General features: G+C 55.6%; 1 protein-coding gene across 1 annotated transcript; it reads right to left on the bottom strand.

The window, feature by feature from the left end:
- Window positions 1-913: 913 nt before the first annotated feature.
- On the bottom strand, window positions 914-23863 carry SYT12 (synaptotagmin 12). The gene is made up of 8 exons (XM_027959601.3): window positions 23639-23863; window positions 17360-17416; window positions 12453-12646; window positions 10375-10767; window positions 7041-7256; window positions 5768-5888; window positions 4538-4671; window positions 914-3227 (listed from the first exon to the last, which is right to left on the bottom strand). The coding sequence occupies exons 2-8, from the start codon at window positions 17391-17393 to the stop codon at window positions 3054-3056; spliced, it is 1266 nt and encodes a 421-aa protein (XP_027815402.1). The 5' UTR covers window positions 17394-17416; window positions 23639-23863; the 3' UTR covers window positions 914-3053.
- Between the last annotated feature and the right edge of the window lie 1043 nt (window positions 23864-24906).

The following is a 24906-nucleotide window of genomic DNA, read 5'->3' as shown; positions in this document are numbered from 1 at the left end:
GAAACTGGGGAAGGAGGCAGTGTAGTTTAGTAGTTGAGTCCTAAGCTCAAGAGCCAGAAAGCTTGAGCTCGAACCCCAGCTCTGAGATGCTCTGGCTGTGTGACCTTGGGCTAGTTACCTAACCTCTCTGAGTTTCAGTTTCCACATCTGCCAAAAAAAAAAAAGCAGCAGACTGGAACAGTACCTGCCTCTTAAGTCTGCAGGGTTGCAAGCCAGGCACCAGCGCTCATGAACGCACCCGGCTCATCTCCCCTCCAAGCCCTTCCTCTGGTTCCCTTCTCCCCATTCTCCTTGAGTTGGCTCTTAGCAAGGCTGATAAGTTGACCAAGGTTTTTCCACTCCTGCCCTTTTCCACATGTTGTTTCTACTACCAGGAAGGCTCTTTAGGTCTTATCCACCTTTGTTTGGCCTTATCTCTCTTGCCAGGTGGTGCTGGTGGTAAAGAAGAACTCGCCGCCCAGTGCAGGAGACATAAGAGATGCAGGTTCGATCCCTGGGTCGGGAAGATCCTCTGGAGAAGAAAATGGCAACCCACTCCAGTATCCTTGTCTGGAGAATCCCGTGGACAGAGGAGCCTGGCAGGCTACAGTCCATGGGGTCTCAAAGAGTCAGACATGACTGAGTGACTTGTCCCTCTTACCCTGAGGGACTTGTGCTTTCTGGCTTGATCTTGCTGAGACAGCTTAGCGACACTCCTCAGTGGCCTTCCTTGAGACTCCTAACAGCCATTCTCCCAGCCAGGTGGCCAGGCGGGGCCCCTTCTCAGAGCCTCCCTGCCAGTCTGAGGGCATTGGTCCTGGGGATGGTCTCCCCATGGGGGCGCCTCCTGCCCCTCTGGTGTCCAAGCAGCAGGGGAAGGCGTGCTCACAGCAACCCTCACGGAGGCCCGAGTGCCTGATTTCCGGAGACAAAGGTGATTTGGGGCAAGTGGGGCTCCCTGGCAGCCCCCTTCTTCCTGCCCCAGCTTTATTTTGGTTCTAGAATCGTTCCAGTCAACATACTTGGTCCCCACCATGCCCATCCAGGTGCAGAGTCAGCATTTCATGCAGTTAGGGAGGGGGCGGAGGGAGTCCAGAAGGGGGCGTACACAACACCGCCTGCAAGGCAGAGCCACTGGGCTGAAAAGAGTGGAAGGTCTCCCAGGCTGCAGGGGCTGGCCAGCTGCATGTCCCCCGACCCTGGGCTGGCCTGGGGCGCGTAGACCTCCACCCAGTGGACAGCCTGGCCTCAGGGCTGGGCCACAGCCGCGTCAGGTGGGGAGAGCCGCCATCTGGCCTCCAGTCCCATGACCATCCCGGGACCCCCCGACCTCACTGGGGGCCCCCCGACCTACCTGGGTGAGCCTGGGTCTCCAGAGGCAACCAGCCGGAGAACCCACCTCTCACCCGAGGGTGGACCTGCAGGGCATGTTGCCGTGTCTCCTCCCCACCCCCATCCTATCCCCCTCAGGGCGAGAGGCGCACCCCCGCCTACTTCTCTGGGGCTGCCTCTGCATGGAGCAGCCTTGGTAACACCTGGAAGGTCAGGCACGCCTCCCCTCGAGGTAGGGTGGGGTAGGAGCCAGACTCCTGTGGGCCTGTAACAGCCCTGCCCTGGCTCCCCAGGCTGGAGCCCCCTGGGGTGCCATCCACGTGGCAGGGCACCCCCTCCCCAGGGGGCCAAAGCTGGGCTCCCCTGAAGCCACAACCTGCCGGCCTCTTCTCTTGCCGCAGAGCTCTGTCCTGGCTGTAAATGTTTCTCCTGATGGCTCTCCCCCAGTCAACCTCTCGCCTGAGGATCTCAGGGTCTGCTTCTGGAGCTCAGCCTCGGGCATCTGGTGTTCTGATGGTTTGAACTGGGCTCCAGAGCCACCTCCTTCCTTCCCTGGGCTTCAAACCTGTCCCCTCACTCCATCCTGACCCCCCTCAACGTCCCCCCCCGACCACCGCTCCGGCCACCCCTTCTCCAAGGTCCCACTCCGGGGACTCCACCTCGTCCTCCCAGGAGCCTGTGCCCACAGAGGCCTCGCCCATGCCCCTGGCAGCCTGTATTCTGTCCACCCCTTTGCCCCCAGCCTCCCTCAGCTGAGGCGTCTCTCTTCCCCATAGGGCCTGGCCTGGAGGGACGCCAACCAACCAGGTGGAGCCAGTGCCTGATTTGTGTGGGGTAAACACAGATCTGGGTTGAAAAGAGTGGAGGTCTCCCAGGCTGCAGGGGCTGGCCAGCTGCATATCCCTGGCCCTGGGCTGGCCTGGGCTGGGGTTGGGCCTCTTTGGACCCCTGGGCCTTATGAGGGTTATGGTTCTAGGGATCAGATTTTACAGAAGATGAGGCTGGAGGCGCTGTCCCAGGTGGCCTGCGGGCTACCGCTTGGCCTGGTCCCTTGATCCCTCCTCCTGCCCAGAGAGAGGCCCTCGTGTCCATGGCAGCAGGTGAGGACTGCGTTTTTGGCATCCTGCCCAGCTAGGCCAAGGCTGGGCTGTGGTCTGGGGCTCAGCTCTCTCTCTGCCCCTCACAGCGGAGCTCCATGTTGCCCCCCATCCCCCCATGTCCCCCTAAGCCCTCCACAGGTCCTGGTGGCAGGGCTGCCATCTGCACCGAGCAGATCACCAGGGCAGGGGGATCTCGTCTCCCCGACCTCCTAGGGGCTGGCCTTGTTCACGTCACCCCAGCCTGTGCCTCGCACAGCACCTGGCCCCTGAGACTCACAGGGTCCCTGTGCACGGCTTCCCAGCAGGGGTGGGGTGTGGGGAGCTCTGAGAGGCCAAGGCTCCCCCAGGCTGAGGGACAGATCTGCTGGGGATCTGAAAATGGGGGCACAGGGGGCCGATGCCTGGCTGCCCTCCTCGGGTCCCAGCGCAGACACAGCTGGTCCTCAGTGGGAGACAGCCCTGGGTCCCCTGACATCCAGCCAGGCCTGTTCCTCCACCACAGCCTGCACAGAGGGATCATGATGGCTCACAGGGACTCCACCGGGGACCCCGGCGTTCACGGTTCCGGCCAGATGACAGAGAAGGGTGTCAGAGCTCGGCTTGTGCCAGGCTCCGGTGCCCGCCCTGGCCCTGCCCTGGCTGTTAGTTTCGCCGGACGGGGTGCCACATGGACACGGGCCTGCGCAGCGTGGCCAGCATCTGGTTCCAGTGGGTGGTGCCCATGCCACTGGCCGACGGCCCGATGATGACGTGGCCCACGTTGTCCCCACGGCCGTCACTGCTGCTCTCAGCCACCGTCACACGGAGAGACAGGTCCTGGGGAGGAAGTGACATGGGTGCTGGGGACCAGGGGCGATGCCAGAGGTCCCCCATGGCCCCCAGACCGCAGCCGGGTGCCAGGCATGGCCCCCTGAGTCTTCATCTCTGACCTGTCCGACCCCACAGCCCTGCCTCAATGCTTCCTTGCTGGGTGACCTTGGACAATGACTTGGGCTCTTTCTATCTCAGTTTCCCCATCTCTAAAACGGTGGTAATCATAGCTCCTATCTGTTCCAGGAACAAAATGAGGTAAAAAGCGCAGAGTCAGAGCATTATGGATGTCTGATGTGCCTGAGATAATATGTTGGACTCGTAATTTAGGAAGGGAGGAAAGAAGTTGCTTGAGATCAAAGTAGTGAAGCTGAGACTGGAACCCAGCCTGACTTCTCTCCTTCCTCTCCTCCACCCCTCAGCACCCCCTCACCCCGCTTCGTCCCAAGAGTCAGCCCGCCCTAAGAGGCGGTGAAGCAGGAGAAGTGGCAGGATGACCACCTAGGGGAAGCGAGGGGCAGAGGGGTGGCCTGCCCCATGAGAGTGGCAGGGGAGCTGCCAGGGACGCTGAGATGTCTGCCTGGATTCGAAACACCCAGAGTGAGGCAGAGTTCTGGGTTTTCAAATTCAGACAGGGTGTCCCAGGAGGGGAGACCAAGGGATCTCTGTACAGCCCCAGGGCCAAGGGGCAGGTTTGGGCTTAAGACACAAAAAGGACAGATGGAAGGAAAGAGTAAGGGAAGGTGATGAGCTCCCCATCCTCTGAGGCAGGCAAGCCAGCTTACCAGCATGGCCCAGGCCACATCCTCTGCAGTCCTCCCACCCTTGGTCTGTGATATCTGTGCTGGGAAGGGGGTCTCCCTGGAGCATATTGCCTTCTGAAGGCCAAGGGCCTCTGGGGAGGTCAGCCAGGCCTCTGTAGGCAGAACTTCAGGAGAATGGGGGCCTGACCTCCGGGACTTGGCCCAGCCCCGGCTCATCCTTAGGGCTGTGCAGTTCCCTCCCCTGGGAACCGTCTTCCCCCAGATCTCAGCTTAGCTATCCCCACCTGCCCGGCAGAGCCTGACTGCCAAGGTCTGGGTGTTCCTCGTGGGCTGGCACTGTCTGGGGACTTCCCTGCTTGTCTGCTGTGAGCTTCCAGGAAGCAGTGCCTATATCCCTAGCACCCACCAGAGGGCAGGTACCTAGCGGGTGCTCAGTACATGCTGCTCGACTAGAAAGGGGATGGCTTAGGGCCAACCATCACCACCTGAAGGAGCCCTGAGGATCAGGCTGGAGGGAGTGGAGGGCCCCTCCCCTGCGCTATCCCCCCTCACCTGGAGCACAATGGCCGGCACAGAGAAGATCATGGCTTCATTGAACACTGGGTTAGGGTCGTCCCTCTTCACAGCTGTCTTCTTTTTGCTCATCTTCCTCCCATCCTGCAGCAGGTACACCTTGACAAAGGGATCTGTGGGTGGGGAGGAGGGTGGGGTGAGGACCAGTGCCACGCTCACTTGGCACAGACCTGCCCAGTCACAGCAGCGCACTGGTTCCAAACTCCCCAAACATTCACCGTTTTTTTTTTAACATAGCTCTTTGGCTGTGCCAGATCTTAGTTGCAGCAGGCACGATCTTCAATTTTCTTTGTGGCCTGTGAACTCTTAGCTGCGACATGTAGGATCTAGTTCCCTGACCCGGGATCGAACCTAGACCGCCTGGATTGGGAATGCAGAATGGTAGCCGCTGGACCACCAGGGAAGTCCCCCCAAGCCTTCACTATCACCATTCTCTCCTGAAGTTCTGCCATGAGTCCTTTCTTTCGTTCCTATTTTACAGATGAGAAAACTGAGGCTCACGCGCATGTCAAGAGAAGAGCTGGGCTTTGGACTCTGGCAGCCTGCCTCCCAGCCCATGTGCATGCTCCCCTCGCATGATGCTGGGGGAGCTCCGCAGAGCCATCATTTTTCACTCTATAAATGGCCCAAGCGCAAACGTCAGCTCTGACTCACCCGGCGCCCGTTCAGTGGAGCCTGACTCAAGGACGTGCGGCTCTGGAATAAGGAGTCGCTGTCTGCTCGCCACTTACCACCCACTGGGTGTCCTTGCTACACCTGCCGGGACCCAGGCCCCCAGGCTCCCAGTCAGGCTCCTGCAGCCCCCAGTCTTCAGCTGCCCGGGGCTGAGGCTCACGCAGACCTGAGACATCAGGCCCCGCCTGATACCCACACCGACTCGGTGGCCCTGGTCTCCGTTTGGGATCTGGGATGCAGTCCAGCCTCTGGGATTGCCCACTGTGGTTTCACAACCAGTGCCCCAGCCTCCTGCTCTCAGAGTCACATCCCTCCCCCAGGGGTTCCCTGTCCCCCTCCATGGGTCCCATGTTTCCCCAGCTAGATTAATCTTCCCACCATGCAGAGCTCCTGAGCCCAGCCTAGGCCGGGGGTGGCGAGCCTGGCGCTGGGCCCTACACCTGCTGATGCCTCCAGGTGCCCAGGGCTTAGCAGCTAGGGCGCAGCTCCCACCTGCCACACAGAGGAGAAGCCAGGCAGCCAACGGGGCCTTACCCGCTGTGGTCTTGTCGTTGGTCCAGATGAGATTCTTGGCTTTCACCACGACAACGGTCAGGCGCTCGGCTGTCGGGAGGTAGCTGAGGGACAGTAGGATCTCGCCCACGGCGTCGGCAGCCTGGAGGACGCGTGCGTGGCTCAGAGGGCTTCCGCCCTTCCTTCTCCATTGAGAAGGTGCTGCTCTTGGGACTCCTTACCCCAGGGCACCAAGCTGGTGGGATTGAGAGAGGGACCCCTCCCCTACTCCATGGCACCCTCCCCACCTCCCACGGGGTGTGGTCCTGCCTTGGAAGGAGGACCAGAGGTTGCCTGTCAAATGTAGCAACAAATGCATTCCCTCACTCCAGACCGAAGAAAACATTCTGTGGTAGTAGCGCTTAGAGGGCCTCAGTGGACTGAAATGAGCAGATCCTTCACTTCATATCGGCTCAGATGGTAAAGAATCTGCCTGCAATGCAGGAGGCCTGGGTTCGATCTGCGGGTCAGGAAGACCCCCCTGGAGAAGGGAGTTGCAACCCACACCAGTATTCTTGTCTGGACAGAGGAGCCTGGCGGGCTACAGTTGATAGGGTCGCAAAGACTGAGCGATGAACACTATCACGTTCGCTTGCTTGAATAACAGTGATGCTCCCCAAGCACTGCTACACTTAGGAGGTTGAACTTCAGCTTGGCCTCCGTCTGAAATAACTCACTCGAGGGCCAGAGAGGTACTTCCCTAACAGAACCTCTACAGGAGTAGAGCTTCTTAAGGTTTGCTGGTAGGAGCAGCAGAAGAGCTGTAAGCAGCGGTCAGGGAGCCATTCATTTGCACACAGTAACCTGAGTCTCTTTGAACATGGCTCTCTTTCTCTAATCTCCTAAAAGTGAAAGAGAAAGTCTCTCAGTCGTGTCCGACTCTTTCTGACCCCATGGACTACATAGTCCATGGAATTCTCTCGGCCAGAATACTGGAGTGGGTAGCCTTTCCCTTCTCCAGGGGATCTTCCCAACCCAGGGATCGAATCCAGGTCTCCTGCATTGCAGGAGGATTCTTTACCAGCTGAGCCACAAGGGAAGCCCAAGAATACTGGAGTGGGTAACCTATCCCTTCTCCAGCGGATCTTCCTGACCCAGGTATTGAACTGGGGTCTCCTGCATTGCAGGTGGATTCTTTACCAACTGACCTAATCTAAAGATGTTGGCACTAAGGCTGTTTTGAGGACAGTGTATTCCCTCATCTAAAGTATACACCAGTGATGCCATCCTGGCACGTGCAGATGGGCAGACTGACCTTGTTCTGGTCCTGCAGGTAGAGCCAGCCGCTGAAGGGCTGTAGCGGGAGGTCAAGGACAGAGAGCTTCAGCTCCACCACCCCCGTGCTCACATTCCGCTCATCTTCATCGATGCCAAACACTGAAAACCGCAGGCTCTTCTCCTCCAGGGCTGCGGGGTCCAGTGGGATGGAGAATTTCTCATCGAAGAAGATGGAGTAGGCATTCCTCTGGATCTGCAGAGAGGAAGGGCAGTGGAAGGAGGTCTGATGCTGGGGAGGAGGCGGCAGAAGATGCCGGCGAGGCCATGGTAGGGAGAGAGCACTGGACGGGGGAGTCTGGAGACCTGGGCTACCATCAGGCTCTGTTGACCCCACACCTCAATGTCTATCCTTTCTTTGGTGGCTCAGCCCTGATGATATAAAAGCCCCCTGTCCTCTTCTCAGAGGTGGGCATCTAGTGGGCTGGCATTCAAAGCTTGACAAGCTGACCTCAACTAATTCCCATCTTCAGTGTCCATGGCTCCGCAGAACCCTTGCCATATGCCAGCTGAGATGGCCATCTTTTTGGCACACGTTCAAGTCCAGCCCTGGGGCCAGGCATACAGTAAGGAGGGATAACTGCCTGTGAAGCTGAGAGCCTTAGATGTCCAGCCCCCGTGGGGCCTGGCCTAGGACGGTCTGAATGTCATGGGGCAGATGGATGGATGGAATGATGAGGCCAGGCTGGGAAGACTCTGTTTCTAAGCCTAGTCCTGCCTGGTGGGCGCCACTGGCCTCCTCCCAGGAAGCCGTGGGCAGTCACCCAGGCAGGTGCATGCGCGGGCCCTGCTCCCCTCTCCGTGGGGGGCTGCCTTAGTCACTGCCTGGCGATATTTTAAGAGAGGAGCTGTCATCCCTGGTACCTCGCCTGAAGCCGGGGGACTGCCCCCCTACTCACTGGGATTGGCTGGGCTGGGGTGCTAGGGCGCCTGCATTTCTGGGAATAAACCTGTCGGCACCTCCAAGTGTCATGAGCCACATGCTCCGGTCACACTCCGGGCTGAGGATCGGCTCTTACACCGCCCTGGAGGCTACATCCCCGACCCGGTCACCCGCTCAAGTGTCAAGGGCTCCTCCCCCATCAGACAAAGCCCACCTCCTGATCCTGACCCTGGCGTTCAGGCTCTCCGTGACCTTCAGCCCTAAATTCCTTCCTCTGGCCAAACCAGCCTCTTGATTGTCCCCTGCCCATAAGAGTGCAGGCTCCCTGATAATCCATGTACTCTATGAGCATGTAGATGGAGAACTCTGGGGTTGAGTTCTGGATCTCTGGCTCACTTGCTCGGGTTCTGGTGGGCAAAGGACTTCTAGAGCCTCAGTTTCCTCATCTGTAAGATGCCCTCAGTCCACCCCCATCCTTGGGGCTAATGAGAGGGATGCAGATGGGCCGGGCGCTGTGAACCAGGTTCTCAGCACACATCAGGCTGTGGCGGCAGCTGTCAACCTGTCCCCTCAAGGGATGGACCCAGAACCACCCAGGGTCCTCCAAGCAGCTGAGGCCGCAGGCAGCATAGCTCTGGGCTCGAGAGAAATGCTTCACGGTCTTGACAGACAATCCGTGGAGAGCTGACCAAGGACTAGGCTAAGGACTTTATATATATATATACATATATATATATACATACACATACATACATACATATATGAGAAGGAAATGGCAACCCACTCCAGTATCCTTGCTTGGAAAATCCCATGGACAGAGGAGCCTGGCAGGCTACCATCCATAGGGTCGCAAAGAGTCGGACATGATTGAAGCAACTTAGCATGCAGCATATATATATTATATATATACTTATAAATATATATATATGTACATAGGATTTCTCTGGTAGCTCAGCTGACAAAGAATCCACCTGCAATGCAGGAGACCTGGGCTTGATCCCTGGGTTGGGAAGGTCCTCTGGAGGAGGGCATGGCAACCCACTCCAGTATTCTTGCCTGGAGAATCCCCTGGAGCCTGGCAGGCTATAGTCCATGGGGTCACAAAGAGTCGGACATGACTAAGCACCGAATATATTTGGCTGTGCTAGGTCTTAGTTGCAGCGTGTGGGATCTAGTTCCCTGCTGTCAAACCCAGGCCCCCTGCTTTGGGAGCACAATCTTAGCTGCTGGACCACCAGGGAAGCCCCAGGACTTTGTAGATATTAATGCATTCCTTCCTCAAACATGATGATGCCCATCTGGCAGATGGGGAAACTGAGTCACAGAGTGTTGCAGTGACTCACTCCAGGTCACACTTCAAGGAAGCAGAGAAGCAGGATTTGAACCCAGGCAGTCAGGCTCCAGGGTGCTGCTCCTAATCATCCCCTGGACTGCCTCTTTGAAGCTGGCCTCCCCACCTCAGCGCTACATTGGTTCTAGACCCTCCTGGAGTGAGGGGGCAGGGTGGGACAGGAGAGGAACAACAGTCTTCACTGCTGAGGAGCAGCCTGTTTTCAGCACGGGAAGCAGGACTGGCCGCTGGGCCCTGGACCTCAGACTCCTCCTGCTGCGGTCAGAGGCCATGCTGGGCTGACCTTGTCTGCTGGTGCCTGGCAGTATGGCATCTCGTGTAGATCTGGCTCTCTCTTGGCAAGGCAGGGGCGCCATCTGGAGTGGAAGCCTGGAGCAGGCTGCTGGGTCCCTCTTCGTGCCCTTTCCAGCTTATTCTGCACCTTCCCTCCTTTCAGCCCCAGGAGCTGACCTCCAAGGGCTACATCAACAGGCTCCCTTGGGGTTGGCCGGGAGGGGTCACTGGAGGGAAAACAGAAGCTGGAGGGAGGTCAGGGTGCTTATTCCCCAAGTCCTTCTCGGCAGGATGGCTATGAGTTGACCATGCCCCTTAACCAAAGGACATAGTCCTTATCCAGATGGCCCTCGGCACACAGTGGTCTCTGGGTAACTTCTCCTGCCCCCATCCCCTTGGACCAGGGTACCACACCATCCCTGAGGTGGCCCTACATACCACCACAGCTTTATAACAGTCCTGTTACCAAACTCTCCCCAAACGAGCCAACATGAACCTGCCATCCCTTCCCTGCCAGGACCTGAAGTTGACACAATTGACAAATGGAAATTACACTGGATTCGTGTGGTAGGTTTGCTGGAGGCCCCAGACTCTCCGGTCTGTCCTCCCTATAGCCAGCACCTTCCACCCTGGGATCAGCATCCAAACTCTCTAGCGCCCTCCTCAGATCCTGCCTGGCCCAGCAGCCCGGCCTGGCCCAGCAGCCCTGCCTGCCTCCTGCGAGTCCGGGGCGAATCCCGCCCCTCCCCCTTTGCCCCGCCCCCATTTTCCCCGCCCCCATCTCCCCGCCCCCAAGCCTCCACTCACCCTGGAAATGCCCACAATCTGTTCGTCCGGCAGCAGGCTGACACGCATGAAACAAGACTCGAAGCTGGCTTCCTCCCGCTCCAGGAGGTCCTTGCCCTGCAGCACAGCCACGTGGAGGGTGTGGGAGGCGGCGTCGTAGTCCATGCTCACCTCCACCTGGCCCAGCGTGAAGTCCTGCCCGAAGTTGTTGCTCACGGAGGAGACGGAGTTCAGGGAGTCGGCCGACTGGGATTTCCGAAGGGTGCCGTAGGGGGCCAGGTCCAGCTCCCGGCCCATCAGCTCCAGGGGCCCCAGCTCGCTGATGCTTTCAAAGGTGTCCTCGATGCTGAGGCTGCCTTTGCGACTGGGGGGCCCCCTAGTGCTGGCGCGCTGCGCATTCCAGGCCGGCACTCTCTAGGGCGAGAAGGGGCATGGGAGCATCGGAGGGCAATAGGCTTGGTCTTGAAGACATGCGGTTAGTCTCGTTCACGCAAGACACCTCCTAGCTCCCCTTTTGCAAAAACGGGGCATGCCTTAGAAACATCCTTCTTTAATATTATTTCATGTTACTTAGTTTTCTCTCTCTATCCAAGATACAAGAGAGCCTTTCCTCAAAATGTTTGTTTATATGAACTGAATTTGATTAATAAAGATGTTCACTGAGATAACGTGTATGAAAAGGAAAAATAATTAGCAATCTAAGTGTCCAGCAGAAGGGGAACGGGTAAGAAAACCAGGCTACAGATACTCAACAGACAATGGAGCAGCCTCAAAGGAAGCTTACAAAAAGTCTACCACACGAGAAAGCTTTCATGTTGGATAACACTCACTCTAACAGGCAAATTTTTCTTTTCTCTAAATTGATCTTGGGATTTGAGAAAGCAAAAGCTTGTACAGTAAGCATCTCCCTTGTTGGTAGTCTTCGTTACCATATTTTTTAATGGCTCCATTAATTTGCTGTTAAGTGGATAGCCATAGTTTATGTTACTATTCCCCTACTGTTGGTCATTTATCTTGTGTTTCACGGACAGAAACCATGAAGCACTGAATAGCTTTCTTAAAATCTCGACTTAAAGGACACAGTCCTTTTGACAGCTTTTGACACATGGTTCCAAAACGCTCTTTGAAAAAGTTGTGCCAATTTACAGTCCTCCCAACAGAGTAAAAGAACATTCCTTCCAAAACCTCAAATGAGTGAAGCATGAGGGGCTCTTGTCTGGTAACAGGTTCTGGCTGTGCTTTCTGGAACTCTCCATGATGTTAGCAAAATCCTCTGCCAAGTGTCAAGTGATGAAATGTTTAGCAATATATAGAGAGCCCTAAAAATGTTTACACTCCCTGATACAGTAATTTCACATCTGGGCATCCTTTCAAAGTACGTAATCCCACACGAAGACAAAGTTTTACATATAAACCACTTACTGTATTCTTTACGGTGGCATTTAGCAAATCATGGCACATACATAAAAAAGGATCTTATGCAGTCATTAAAATGATGTTTATGATCAACAATATGAGAAAGTGCTTCAACTTTAAGTGAGATGAAAAGAGTAGGGTGTTAAATTCTATGGAGAAATGACATCCATTGTATAAAAACTGCATGGGAAAAAGATTGGGGCGGGATCTGGATTTAAAATATTGGAAAATAATTCACAGTAGCTTGCCTCTGGCTTGTGGCTTTTGGGGAGGTTTTTCTTGCTTTTATTTTCCTGTATTTTTCACAGGATGGTGGGGAGGGTTGGTTTGTTTGGGGTTTTTTTGCTTTGCTTTTAAAATTTGGCCATACTGCATCACTTGCGGGATCCCAGATTACCCAGTTTACGCAGGCCCTGGGAGTGAAAGCGCAAACTCCTAACCTCTGGCCCCCAACACCTCCTAACACCCCAGGGGTGTTTTAAATGGAAAGCATTCATTCATTCACCAAGTATTCATTGGTTACCTAGCTGGGCTCTGTTGGAGATGTGGAGGAGGACAAAGGACCCTGTTCACAGGAGGAAATTAACCGGGAGAGTGTTGGGGAGCGCGTGAGGTCAGTCCTGAGAGTGGATGGTGGAGGCGGGGGCGGGGGGGGGGTGCACCCACGAGCACAGAAGCCTCACCTTCTGCCTGGCCTCCGCGTAGGTCTCGCCGTACTTCTGCTGAAGGTATCTGTAGTCATAGTTTGGAAACGGGGAGGGGCTGGGGAAGCTCCCCGACGTCCAGAGCTTCCACAGGCTCACGGCTGCAATTCCCAGCAAAGCCAGTGCCCCAGCGGCGTAGACACCCACCTCCCAGTCAGGGGGGCTCTTGATGACTGAAGGCAAGGGCAGAGTAGTCTCATTAATGGGCCTTGGGGCCTCTCAATCATTATACATCCCCACCCAGGGAGTCTCCAGTTCAGCACTGACTTGCTTATTCATTGAATAAGTATATATATGTATATATTTTAGTCTTTATTGAATTTGTTATGATGTTACTTCTGGTTTATGGTTTGGTTTTTTGGCTTTGAGGCATGTGGGATCTTCGCTCCCCAGCCAGGGATTGAACCTGAACCCCTGCAGGTGAAGTCTTAACCACCAGGGAAGTTCCTGGATAAATATTTATTGAGTGTCTGTCACGTCAGGTTTCGTGCTGGGGGTCCAGTGTTGAACAAGATATACACTCTCTAATTTCTGCTTTTGGCCGCTTTCCACAAAAACACATTTCTAGCAGGAGTGACACTTGGTTAGAGCAGGTGAAGAGCTGCGAATAATAGTTAAATATTCCTTAGGCTTTACACGGTTAGGGTTGTTCTTGCCTCTCTGAGTTCTCTAAGCCTTCAGAGGACTGCTCCTTCTGGATAATCAAAGCAGACTTTTGGGATCTGGTGGGAAGTGGAAGGGGGCTTGGGGGAGAAAAAGAAATGATCCCCCTTTATGCCTCAACCTTCATCAAGAAGAACCCAATGTCCATCAGTCGATGAATGGAAAAATAAAATGTAGTACCTTCTTACAGTGGAATATTATTCATCGATAAAAAGGAATGAAGTACTGATACATGCTACAACATGGATAAACCTTGAAAACATGCTGAGTGAAGGGAGCTAGTCCCGAAATCATGTTGTATGATTTTGCTTCTATGAAATGTCCACAATAGGGAAATCTCTACAGACAGAAAGTAAATTAGTGTCAGGGGCTGGTGGGGGGAGCGGTGAGGGGTGTGGAGTATGGAGATTCTTTTCGGGGTGATGAATATATTCTAAAAATTGATTGTGCTCATGCTTGTGCAATAGACTAACTACAGCCCACTGAACGGTACCTTTTAGGTGAGTGAATGTATGGCATGTGAGTTTTAGCGCCATAAAACTATTACTGGAAGACAAACAACATACAAATAAAAACACTCCAGCCAGAAGTGAGAGGTGGCTGTAGGCTGTGCAGGGCTTGGGGACAAATCTAGGTGCTCAGATGCTTTTTGGCACTGGTGAGTCAATAATTTTCCTTATCTGAGCCTCACTGTGCCCAAATGGTAACTAACCACCCCCTCAGCTGTGCTGGGTAGGTCCTCACGTAGCACAGTGCTTGGCCCATGGCAGAACCATGAATGTTGTTACATCACTCTACTGGGAAACCTGGTTCTTCAATCCCCCAGAGAAGTCAACAAGATAGTAAGGTTCATTTTGCAAAAGATTGAACTGTTGGCAAATACAATCCTCTAAAGCATTCTCAGTGTTGCCTCTACATTGGATTCAACTGGGGACACCCAGGCACACAAGAACTTGCCCAAGGTCACAGAACCAGGAAGGGGTGATGCTGGTACTCCAATTCTGGCAGCCAGACTCCAGAGCAAGCAGGGGTAACCATTGCCCCACCCGCCTCTGCCCGCACAGGTCCCCAGCAGCAGGGTGGAGAGATGTAAGGAGGGTGTTTCAGGAGTGGAGGTTTCTCATCACACAGCCACTGAGCACCTACTATGTGCGAGCACCCCCCTGGAGCCCCAGTATCAGTCCCTTAAGTGGGTCACAGTCCCCAGGGGTGGGCAAATCAATACAGGACAGTGATGGGTGCCATGATGAGAACAGCCCAGGGGGTTTCGCAAAGAGGGACGCCCAAGCTGGGACACGCAAGGGCAGCAAGGAGCGTGCGGCCAAGGGACTTCCCCGGTGCTCCCAGTGGCTAAGCCTCTCCGCTCTCAATGCAGGGCGTTGGGGTTGGATTCCTGGTTGGGGAGGAGGCCCGTGTGCAAAGCTCAGAGAGTTCAGAGCACCCGGGTTAACCGTGCGGGAAGGGGGCGTTTGGGGCGGAGTCAGGCAGCTCTGGGAGGCCCCAGCCCACCCCCGCTGTGCTGAGCCCAGCCAGCTCCACCAGAATATACAACACTAGCTCCAGAGAAGGGCAGGGCCCAGCCTTCAGCCCTGGCATTTACCCAGCTCTCAGCACCCTACAAGGTCCCTTCCTCCACTTTGGGGATCTTCCCAACCCAGGGACTGAACTCAGATCTCCTACACTGTGGGCCGAATCTTTACCATCTGAGCCACCTGGGAAGTCTCTAGAGGGGAACTGAGGCTAACAGAAGCTAAAGAACACATCTGTTAATATTTCTGGGCTCAAGGCCACCAGGGTAAGAAATGGAGAGTCTGGTGTAGGTGCCTTGGCACCCGGAGGCCACCTCGCCTCCCTGGCTCCTGACTCCTCATCCAGAAAGAGGGCATGACACCAACATCACTCACCATCCAGTGCACCCAGTGGTCCCACCCGGGGGCGGGGGCACGGTTTTTCTAAGGGAGAAATCTCAACAAGTTTCCTGTCTGCAGTGAGTCAGCGAGTCTGTATTTATAACAGCAGAAATCTGAAAACAGCCCCAAGGTCTGACCGAGGGAGCCAGTGGGGGCCGGGGGCGCTGTCTCAGGAGAGACCCTTACTGGGCTTTGAGAATGACAATTGCGGTCATCGGGACATCGCCCCTCGGGACATCGCCGTGGCAATGCAAAGAACTGTCTCAGGTATTGTTAAGAGAAGGAAAAAAAAAAAAAATCAATCCCCAACACAGTATAACCACATGATTTTGATGTAAAAATCACACAGCGTGTAGGCAAGGGCTGGGCGGACCAGAGAGAGGAGAGACGAGGCAGAAGAAACACGGATGGAGAGACAGCGAGCAAGCCTGTGTGCTCCTGACTTCTGCTGCGAGAGTGCAATTTGTGGGATAAATAAAACCACAACAAGGAGCTACAGAGGGCCCAGAGCGGGCCAGGCTCTCAGGAAGTCCACTGAATGGGTAATGGGAAGGGGCCGGACCTGGTTACTGGAGAGTGAAGTGTGTGTGTGTTGGGGCGGGGGTGGGGGGGGTGGGGGGGGCGGGGGTGGGGGGGGTGGGGGGGCGGGGGGGGGTGGGGGGGGGGGGGGGGGCAGGGGGGGGGGGGGGGGCGGGGGGACGGGGGGGGGCGGGTCTCCCACCCAGACGCACAGGCAGCCCAGGAGGCTCACTGGGGCCTGGGTGCTGGCAGGGGGCCGACACAGTCCACGCAGGCAGTGGACTCGGCAAGGGGGCTAAGCATCACCAGGCCCCCCTGAGAGTGAGGATCCCAGGGGCTGAGGGCCTGAAGCCAGCACCCTGGTTGGCACAAAAGGGGGGCAGGACAGACAAATCCCTAGGAAGCTGACGTGAAACGATGACAGTTAATGCTCATTTATTTACTCATTTTATCGCATACCAGCCTCAGGACCGTATGGGAAGAATTCCCCTGGGGAAGTGAGGTCTGAGCTGAGACCAGGAATGACGAGAAGCAGCCTTAGGAATAACTGTTCGCTCACTTTGCCAGGCTCCGCTCCAAACACTTCCTGTATATTAACCCACTGAGTCCAACCTTGCGAGGATGGTTCTATTATTATCCCTATTTTACAGACGGGGAAGCTGAGAGATAGATAACCTGACTTCAGCTCTGTGCTCGTAATCTCACACGGGTCTCGAGGACTTAGCCAGGCAGAGGCAGCGAGCACTCCAGGTGAAGGGCACAGCATGTGCAAAGGCCTGGAGGTGGGGCGAGAGCCGTGTTTGCACAGTTGCACACTTCACACATGTCAGCTCACAGAGGCTGGCAGCATCACCCCCAGTTTACAGATGAGTAAGTAGAGGCTCAGAGAGGTTTCATCACTCACCAAAGGCCACGCCAGGGCCTGAGCCAAGGCCTATGAGCCTGCAGGTGGAAAGTGAAAATTCCTGGCTGGGAGTTGGGAGAGGTGGTCTGTCCTTCAGCTCTGCCCTGGGCTGGCTGGGGGCTGAGCTAGAGGAGGAGGTGGAGGGATGGGGAGCCATGGCCTGGGAGACCTGGGTCCATGTCCTGGGTCTGTTACTCAGTCACTGTCCGTTTCCTGAGCCTCCCTTCTCCCATCTGTAAATGGGCAGGGAAACGGAAGGAGAAAATATGGCGAGTGCATTTCGGCTGTGACACCATCCGCCATCAGCCTGAGTGCGTCTGGTGTCCTGAGGCTGGTCCCAAGGGAGCTGCCTTTGCTAGACTGGACGACCACTGAGTTCAGTATCCTGTGCATCTGATATCAACCTTCCTGGTTTTCCTTGCATGTGGCTCCAGGAATGGCCCTAGGGCAGTGGATTCCACACAGCAGGTTCAACCTTAGGGAGCAGCAGGACAGGGGCCTCCTGGGGATCCCCTCAAGTCCTTCCACAGGAAGGCAAGCAACTGGAACAGACAGAAGAGACTCAGACTGGTCCCAATCCAGTGTGAAAGCGATAGTGTCAGCTGCTCTGTCGTGTCCGACTCTTTGCAACCCCATCGACTGTAGCCTGTTAGGAGTGGGTGGCCCTTTCCCTTCTCCAGGGCATCTTCCGGACTCAGGGATCGAACCCAAGTATCCCACATGGCAGGCAGATTCTTTACCATCTGAGCCATCAGGGCTGTGTGACCTTGTACAACTCTCTGACTATCTTTATCAGTAGAACGGGGCTGTTACTCGGGTCCCACTGACACCGCTACCCCGGGCCTGGCGGGAGGGTCCTGTGAGATGGCTCACTGGCCTCGGGGACTCACCGCTCAAGTGATATTCTGCCACGTCCACGGCCATGCCGCCTGCCGCCAGGGGTGAGACTGGAAGGGAGAAGAGAGTCAGTGGAGGGGGCTTCAGAGGGTCACCACCCCCCGCCACGCCGCACATGCCCAGCATCCAGTGCTCACACTCAGGTGGAGGGGCCCTGGGCAAATGTAGTGGATTTTTATTTATTTTAAACTTTTTATTTTGTACTGGGGTATAGCTGATGAGCAAGCAATGTTGTGATAGGTTCAGGTGAACAATGAGGGAACTCAGCCATCCATATACATGGATCCATTCTCCCCCAAACCTCTGTCCTATCCAGGCTGCCACATCACACTGAGCAGAGTTCCATGTGCTATACAGTAAGACCTTGTTTGTTATCCATTCAAAATACAGCAGTGAGTACATGCCCATCCCAAACTCCCTAACTATCCCTTCCCCCATCCTCCCACACCCTGGCAACAATAAGCTCCTTTTCAAAGTCTGTGAGTCTATTTCTCTTTTGTAAGTAAGTTCATTTGTATCATTTAAAAGTAGCAGCTTTTAAAAATAGCATTTTATTTATTTTTGGCCAGTCCCTGTGGCTTTTCAGATCTTAGTTTCTAGACCAGGGATGGAACCTGGGCCCTCCTCAGTGAAAATGTGGAGTCCTAACCGCTGGACTGCCAAGGATGTCTCTAAAAAATAACATAGAAAATGTCCCTTAAAAAAAAAAAAAGTAGTGTTTAAAGCACTTTTCAAGCACTCTGAAACCTCATTTCAGAGTTCTTATTGTTCAGTCGCTAAGTTGTGTCCGACTCTGCGATCCCACGGACTGCAGCACGCCAGGCTTCCCTGTCCCTCACTATCTCCTGGAGTTTGCCCAAGTTCATGTCCATTGCATTGGTGATGCTCTCCAACCATCTCATCTTCTACCACCCTCTTCTCCATTTCAGGGCTGCCAGACGCAAAAATGCAAGATGCCCAGGGACATGTGAATTTCTGATTCATTGTTGGTAAAAGTATGTCTAAATATTGCATGGGACATGTTTATACTAAAAAAAATATTCACTGTTTATCTGAAACTCAAAAGTCACCAGCATCCCATATTTGTATTTGCTAAATCTGGCAACCCTATTTCATTTCCATCCTACCAACAACAGGCTGACCATCAGCGACTTGGTTACTCATTAGCGGCTCCCTCAGGTGTTCCCCAGGACTGAGTTCAAATGCTTTTGTTTAAATTGAACCGGAAATGCTACATTTCTGCAATATTCTGTTATCAGTCCTTTCTATGCTTGGGACAGTTTCCTCCTCATCCTCCACTCCCAAGTTTTATGAACCACTGAAGGTTTGACTAAGTTGTTCTAGAAAGGTCTAGAAGCTTATACAACCCATTACCTGAAGCCAGGCGACTGCTCGTGATTTTATTACTGTGTTTACTAACAAGTAAGCTGGCTCGCAGGCAGGTTCTAAATGGGGTGGGGGTTTGGTAGAGGAAGGCTGGGGTGAGCTGTCAGGATCTCAACTCAAGGGACCCCGAGGACAGGATAGTTTCCATCCTCTGTGTTCCTTTGGGGTTCCAAGAGGTGGTTACAAACAGGTGAGCTGGGGTGCCCACAGGTCGGGGGGTGCGGATGAGGTGGGTGGTCAGACCCTCAGAGTGTCTGTCTACCCAAGGGCAGCTGCTTTTCTGTTCCTGCAGGAATGCCAATCTAGCCTGCTGGTATTTGTTTAACGTGCGGTTTCTTGATTTTTAAATGTTGCAAACAATTCCCCAAAAATCTAAACACCATTCTGTAGAAAGTAAAAGCCCCTGGGTGGTAACCCGTTTACAACTTCTCAAAGGATGCTGTGGGCTCCCTAATTTAGGACTGGGGTCCAATCAGGGAGTAAGCATTTTCTAGAATCCTAGGATTCTCCCCAATTTGTAGCTTTGAAGTCAAGAAGCGGCGTGCCTTGATCCAGACAGGGTATTCCAGCACATGTGGAAGGGCCATGGGTCCCAGGGCAGGAGGCCTCGAGAAGTCGGGGAGGATAGGGCCCTAGGGTGAAGCCTGCCCAGGTCCACAGATAGCTCCTTGCTCCCTCCCAGGTCCCTGACGATGCCCCTACTCCCACGGTGAGATGCGAGTTGTCATGGTGATGGGAGGGCCAAACTAACCAGGAAGGGCTTCACCCATGCCAGTTCAAGTAGAAGCTCATTTCTGGAACCTGGGCTGGAGATGGTGATAAGGACCTTGCCAAGTACTTCTTACACTCAAGCTGTAAGCACTTTGCATATACATTACCTCATTTAATCCTCTAACAACCCTTGAGGTAAGTACTATTATTATCTCTGGTTTGCAGAAGAGAGCCCTGAGGCAGGGCAGTGACGTCATTTGCCTAGGCAACACAGCTAGGAAACTGTTTAGTGCAGGCCATTCTGTTCCACACTTGCTCCCTAACCCCTTACTGCAGGAGGGCATATGGTTTCAAAAGCTGTCTGAGAACCTGCCGGCCAAAGCAGGCACTGTGTACATGCCCAGGGTGGCCCTAATTCCTGGCAGAAGGGGTTCTAGATATGTTGAAACGCACATGTTAATATGAACACTCATGTCCCAGCCTGCCTCTGACTTGCTGGGAATCTGATCATACTATCAGCTTTATTTCCTGCTTACCTGGCCCAAGCTGACTTCCTGCACTGGGGCAGCCCATGCCAGCAGCATATTGGAGTGGGCTGAGGACATCCTAGTGGCAAGTTCCTATAGTTGGGGACAGAACCCTGTTTCTGCCATATTGGGCGTCTGGCTGTCAAGAAGCCCCCGTCTTTCCAAGGCTCCCACATGGGCCACCCCTCCCCCTCCCCTCATCACAACACCCCGGGAGCTGTGCGTTCACTGAAGGCACCAATGACTCTAGGCTCAGCCAGGCCAGAAGGTCCCACAGAGAACCCCTGTGAAGGGGGCAAAGGCCAAAGCACCTCTGCCTGAGAGGAGGGAGGAGAGGAAACAGAGAGGCTGAGGTTCTTGGGAGGAGGGCAGCCTGAGCAAGCTTTGAACCCCAGATTTTCCCCCTCACTAGCTCTGAGCCTCAGTTGCCCCATCTGTAAAATGGGGTTTATGACTGCCTTATCAGGGTGTCAAGAGGGAGGAAGGAGAAGGAAGTGAGGTGGGGTTTGGCAAATCTTAGCTGCTGTATTTATTTGCCTGTAAATGGTCCAGTGAAAGTGAAAGTGTTAGTTGCTCAGTTGCGTCCGACTCTTTGAGACCCCATGGACTGTAGCCCACCAGGCTCCTCTGTCCATGGCATTCTCCAGGTAAGAATGCTAGACTGGGTAGCCTTTCCCTTCTCCAGGGGATCTTCCCAACGAGGGATCGAACCCGTGTCTCCTGCACTGCAGATTCTTTGTCGTCTGAGCCACCAGGGTCCAAAAGGTCCCCAGGCCCCCTACTTCGAGCAGCGGAATTGTGTGGGCAGCACTGCCAGCCTGCAGATGGGGTATGTTTGTCCCAAAGTGAGTTGCCAGCATTCAAAAACTGGAGAGATTTCCCATTGAAAAATGGGTTTGTTTACAAGAAAATAGATTTTCAGCTTCCCTTTAAGTTAGATTTAGGAATAATGGGTCTCAGCCTCCCCCACCCCAGAGCCAGAGACGGAGCTGAGTAGGCTGCACCCTTCAGATGGGGCATCTGCCCTTTGGACCTGGCATCTTCTACCCTCGCATTCACTTTCAGAACCTGCTGGCCCCTGGAAGCACCTCGGTTCATGAGCGTGGTAAGCAGGCTTTTGGATGAGTTAGGGAAGGTTCAGAAAGGTTAAGTGACTTGCCCAAAGCTGCACAGCCAGCAGGGGTGGAGCTGTGCCTGCCATGCCGTCCCCACCTTGTCTATTAGTAGCCACAGCCCCATGTGGACTTCAAAGATGCCCTCCCCATCGCCTTGCTCAAGACCCCTAGGGAGAAGAGCCTGTCCTCATTCCCGCTCCACAGAGGATGAAAGTGAGGCTCAGAGAAGGTCAGTGACTGTCCAAGGTCACCGGCCAGTAAGCAGAGAGCTGAGACTGAGCCAAAGCTCGCTCTGCAGCCAGCGCCCTCCTTAATGGCTTTACTTACCACTCCCAAGACCCCTGACCCCATCCCACCCACTACGACAGCCTCCACAGACTCCTGCTGGCAGCCTGGAGGTTTGCTGGGCAGAGGGGCTGCGGCTCCAGCTTGGAACAAGATGCTGACACGGCACACCCAAGGCCAGGGCAGCCCGTGGCCAGAGTTGCCCTGAGTTCTGACACGCAGGAAATGGGGCGCAGCGGGGGTGGGCCAGAGCCGTCCCAAATCCTCATCTGAACCTTGTCCTGACACCCTTCCTCACTCCATCCATTCATTCTGGCCCCAACCCTCCAAAACCTAAACTGCAGGGAGCTTGTTCATTGAAAACCCCTCTAGGTTCAAATGCAGTCTTTGTCATACCTACCCAGCAACACCTACCTTTTGCTGTAAGAATCAGACATAGTCCACGCTAACTGCCTCCCGTGGTGCCTGGCTCATCGTACGCATGTGATATAAACCTGACCACTGAATGGGTAAACGGATCTCCCTTTGACAGATGAGGAAGCCAGGGCTGGAGTCACTCAGCCTATGAGTAGCAACACTGGGACTGACTCCAAGGTGCGATGGATCTGGGCCTGGGCTCCTGGCCACCATGCCACCTCCTGAGCAGGCCTTTCGAGGGTGGAGATGGGTGGGAAGACCTACCACGAGACTAACCGGAATCTGATCACAGGTCGAGGACCCCTCCTGGGCTTATCAAGACGTGGCTTTCCAGGAATTTGGTGACTCTGGCAGGGCAGGGGCTCCCCCTCACCCCATGTCCTAGCTCAGTGCCCCTAGCTAGCAAGCTTTTGGCTCCCTTCACCCAGAAGCCAGCAGGCAATGGGAAGGATCAGGGGCTGGGGACCAGGGAGCCCTCAATCTCGAAGACTGGGAGCCTCTCTAGGAGTTTCAGGTTTGAGATTCTTTTCAAGGGCTCCCTCCCACTTTCTGGAATAACCATATCCTGCCACCGTCCCCTCCCTAAAGCCCACAAAACCACAGTACAAACCAGAGAGGGTGGTGGGAGCTGGCATTTCCTGGGCACGTATTGTGTGCTGAGCTCTGTACCAAGGGCTCACCAGGCGTTATTTCAGCACACCCTCCCTGCTGCCCTCTGAGAGGGCTGCTCTCTGCCCACGGCACTGGTAAAGGCACTGCTTGCCCGTAGTCACCAGCACTGACGAGAAGCAGGGTCCAAGCTGGAACCCCGGGCTGGGAGACCCCACTCTCCCAAGTTGCTTGGGGAAAGCTTCAGATTTCAGGATGGGGAGGCCGGGGGCTTGGGTCTTGACCCTTCTCCAGACTGGCTGTGTCCCTTGTGGTGAGTCTCATGCCCTCTCCGAGCCTCAGTTTCCCTATTTCTTAGTAGGAGGCATAGCTGCTGCTGCAGCTGTCCAACCTGTCACCCACTCCCTAGCTTTGGGAAGAGGTGGACATTCCAGGGTGCAGACTTGCCAGGTGCTTTGTGGGGAGGGTGGCCTCACTGGCTGGTGGGGGGGGGCATTGAGTCTGTCTGCAGCCCATGTAAGAGGGGTCACTAGGATCGCTGGCTCAGGGATCCTCCACCCACAGGCCTGGCTCCAGGTCCCCCTGTTTGGCCCCAGCTCCCCCCAACTTCAGCCCAAATCTACAGCCCCAGGACCTCGAGACTGGCAGGCTTCCTCTCCCAAAATGCAATGGCATCAAAGGTTGGCAGAGAGACCTTGGACAGCTCCCCACCCAGGCTGGTGGTAGCAGAGGCCGATGATCCTCTTGGTTCCCCGGGGGCCCCCTGGCAATGGGGTGCGACATGGGGCATTTCCTGAAAACCCAGCACCTATGCTGCGGGGACCCCCAGGATATTTGGGGACCGAAGTGTTGGGGGTAGGCTGACCCTGGAGCTGGGAAGGAGGTGCGAGGCGGGGCCGGGGTAGCGGGGGCAGGCAGGGCGCTTTGAGCGTGATAGGTGTGCGTGCAGCGCGGGCGCCGGGGAGGCGTGTAAATGGCCGAGAGAGCCGCGTGTGTGCACACGCGGGGCGGGCGTGCGGGGCGCGAGGCGATGCGCAGTGCGCGGAGTGGCCGGGCCGGGGAAGGGCGCCCGGCGTGCACTGTGCCGGCCGTTTGTGTGTGCAAGCGCGGCGCGGGTGTGTGATCCGTGCGAGTGTGCAGATGAGCGGGGCGCGCGGAGCTTGGGGGTCCCCGGCGCTGCGAGGGGGCACTGCGTTCATCCGCGCTCGGGGCGCGTACTCACCCGGGCTCCACGGAGGGGCCGCCGCTCCGGTTCGGGTTCAGGCTCGGGCTCCGGGCTCTCGGCTCCCGGCTCCCGGCTCCCGCCGGCCTCCCGCAGCGCGCACGCACAGGCGCCAAGCCCGGCAGGCGCCGGAGGAGCCACCCCTGCAGTGTCGCCCCGCGCCCGCCTGGGAGGAGCGCGGCGCGGGCCGGGGGCTCGGCCGGGCCGGGGCGGCAGTCGGGAGCTGCGCCGCAGTCCGGGCACGCTCCCAGGAGCCCGTCGCGCGCTCCCTGGCGCTCGCCCGCCCGCTCTCTCTTTAATTTAAAGTGACAACCCCGAGCGCTCTCTCCGCTCCGGGAGCTGCGCGGCGCTTCCGGGGTCTGAGCCGAAGATCCCCAAGCGCGCCCCGGATCCCAGGGGTCGTCCGAGGCCGAGACCAGCCCTGCGCTCCCAAGCCCAGGATGAGTCGGAGTGGGGGCTGGGGATGTGCTGACCGTGAGCTCCGGGAGCACTGGGCTCCGAGTCCGCAGGCCCCGGTTCTAGCCCGAGCGGCCGCACCCCCAGTTATCCTGTTCCTTTCTAGGGCCTCAGTTTCTTTTTCTGTAAATCAGACTTGATTCCGTGCACCTCCAAAGTACCGGTCAGAAAACAGGAAGCGGCAGGCGGCCCCTTCTCTGAATGGTGAAACGTCATCTCACTCCTCACAATGACCTAATGGGGTCGTGGTCATTCCTCTCTCTCTCTCTCTCTTTCTCCGCGCTTTTTTAGCAGAAAGAAACAGCCTCAGAGAGGTGAGATGACCTTCCCAAGGTCACAGAGCCAAGTGTCAGCTAAGACTTGAACCTAGGTGGATGTGACTTCAAAGTCCATACTCTTAACCACTTAGGGGCCTGTGCTTTCTTTCCAAAGGAATGAATGAATCATTCAGGAGATATTTAGGACGCCCCCGCTGGATGCTAGGCACAGTGCCAGGTGTGGGCGGTCTTGCATCTTCTGGGAACAGGGGGACAGGTCCCTCCCTGGCGGCGCAGTCTGGCAGGGGGGCACACATGTATTAGGAAGGGCTGGAATGTGCGCTGGAAGGTGCCACATGCTGTGGGCGCAGTAACCCTGAGAGCAGGCTGGGTGCGTCCCTGGTGGGGTGTCTCAGGGGATCTGCAGGAACTGGGGTGGGATGGGGTGGGGAGGGGCAAGGTTCTCAGGTGGCGAGCCAGAATGCTAAGGCAGGAGTGGTTTCTGGATCATCTACCCTCTGGGACTTAGAGACTGAGAGCAACCTGTGGGGTCCA

Source organism: Ovis aries, chromosome 21 (genome assembly GCF_016772045.2).
Source record: "Ovis aries strain OAR_USU_Benz2616 breed Rambouillet chromosome 21, ARS-UI_Ramb_v3.0, whole genome shotgun sequence".
Taxonomy (NCBI): Eukaryota; Metazoa; Chordata; class Mammalia; order Artiodactyla; family Bovidae; genus Ovis; species Ovis aries.
This window is presented reverse-complemented; position numbering and strand designations above follow the sequence as displayed.

Coding starts and splice junctions, on each gene's coding strand:
- SYT12 (XM_027959601.3), bottom strand. CDS start 17,393: ATGGCCGTGGACGTGGCAGAATATCACTTGAGCG. Junction 10,768..12,452: donor ACGCGGAGGCCAGGCAGAAG/GTGAGGCTTCTG, acceptor TTCTCGCCCTAG/AGAGTGCCGGCCTGGAATGC. Junction 5,889..7,040: donor ACCTGCAGGACCAGAACAAG/GTCAGTCTGCCC, acceptor CGCGTCCTCCAG/GCTGCCGACGCCGTGGGCGA.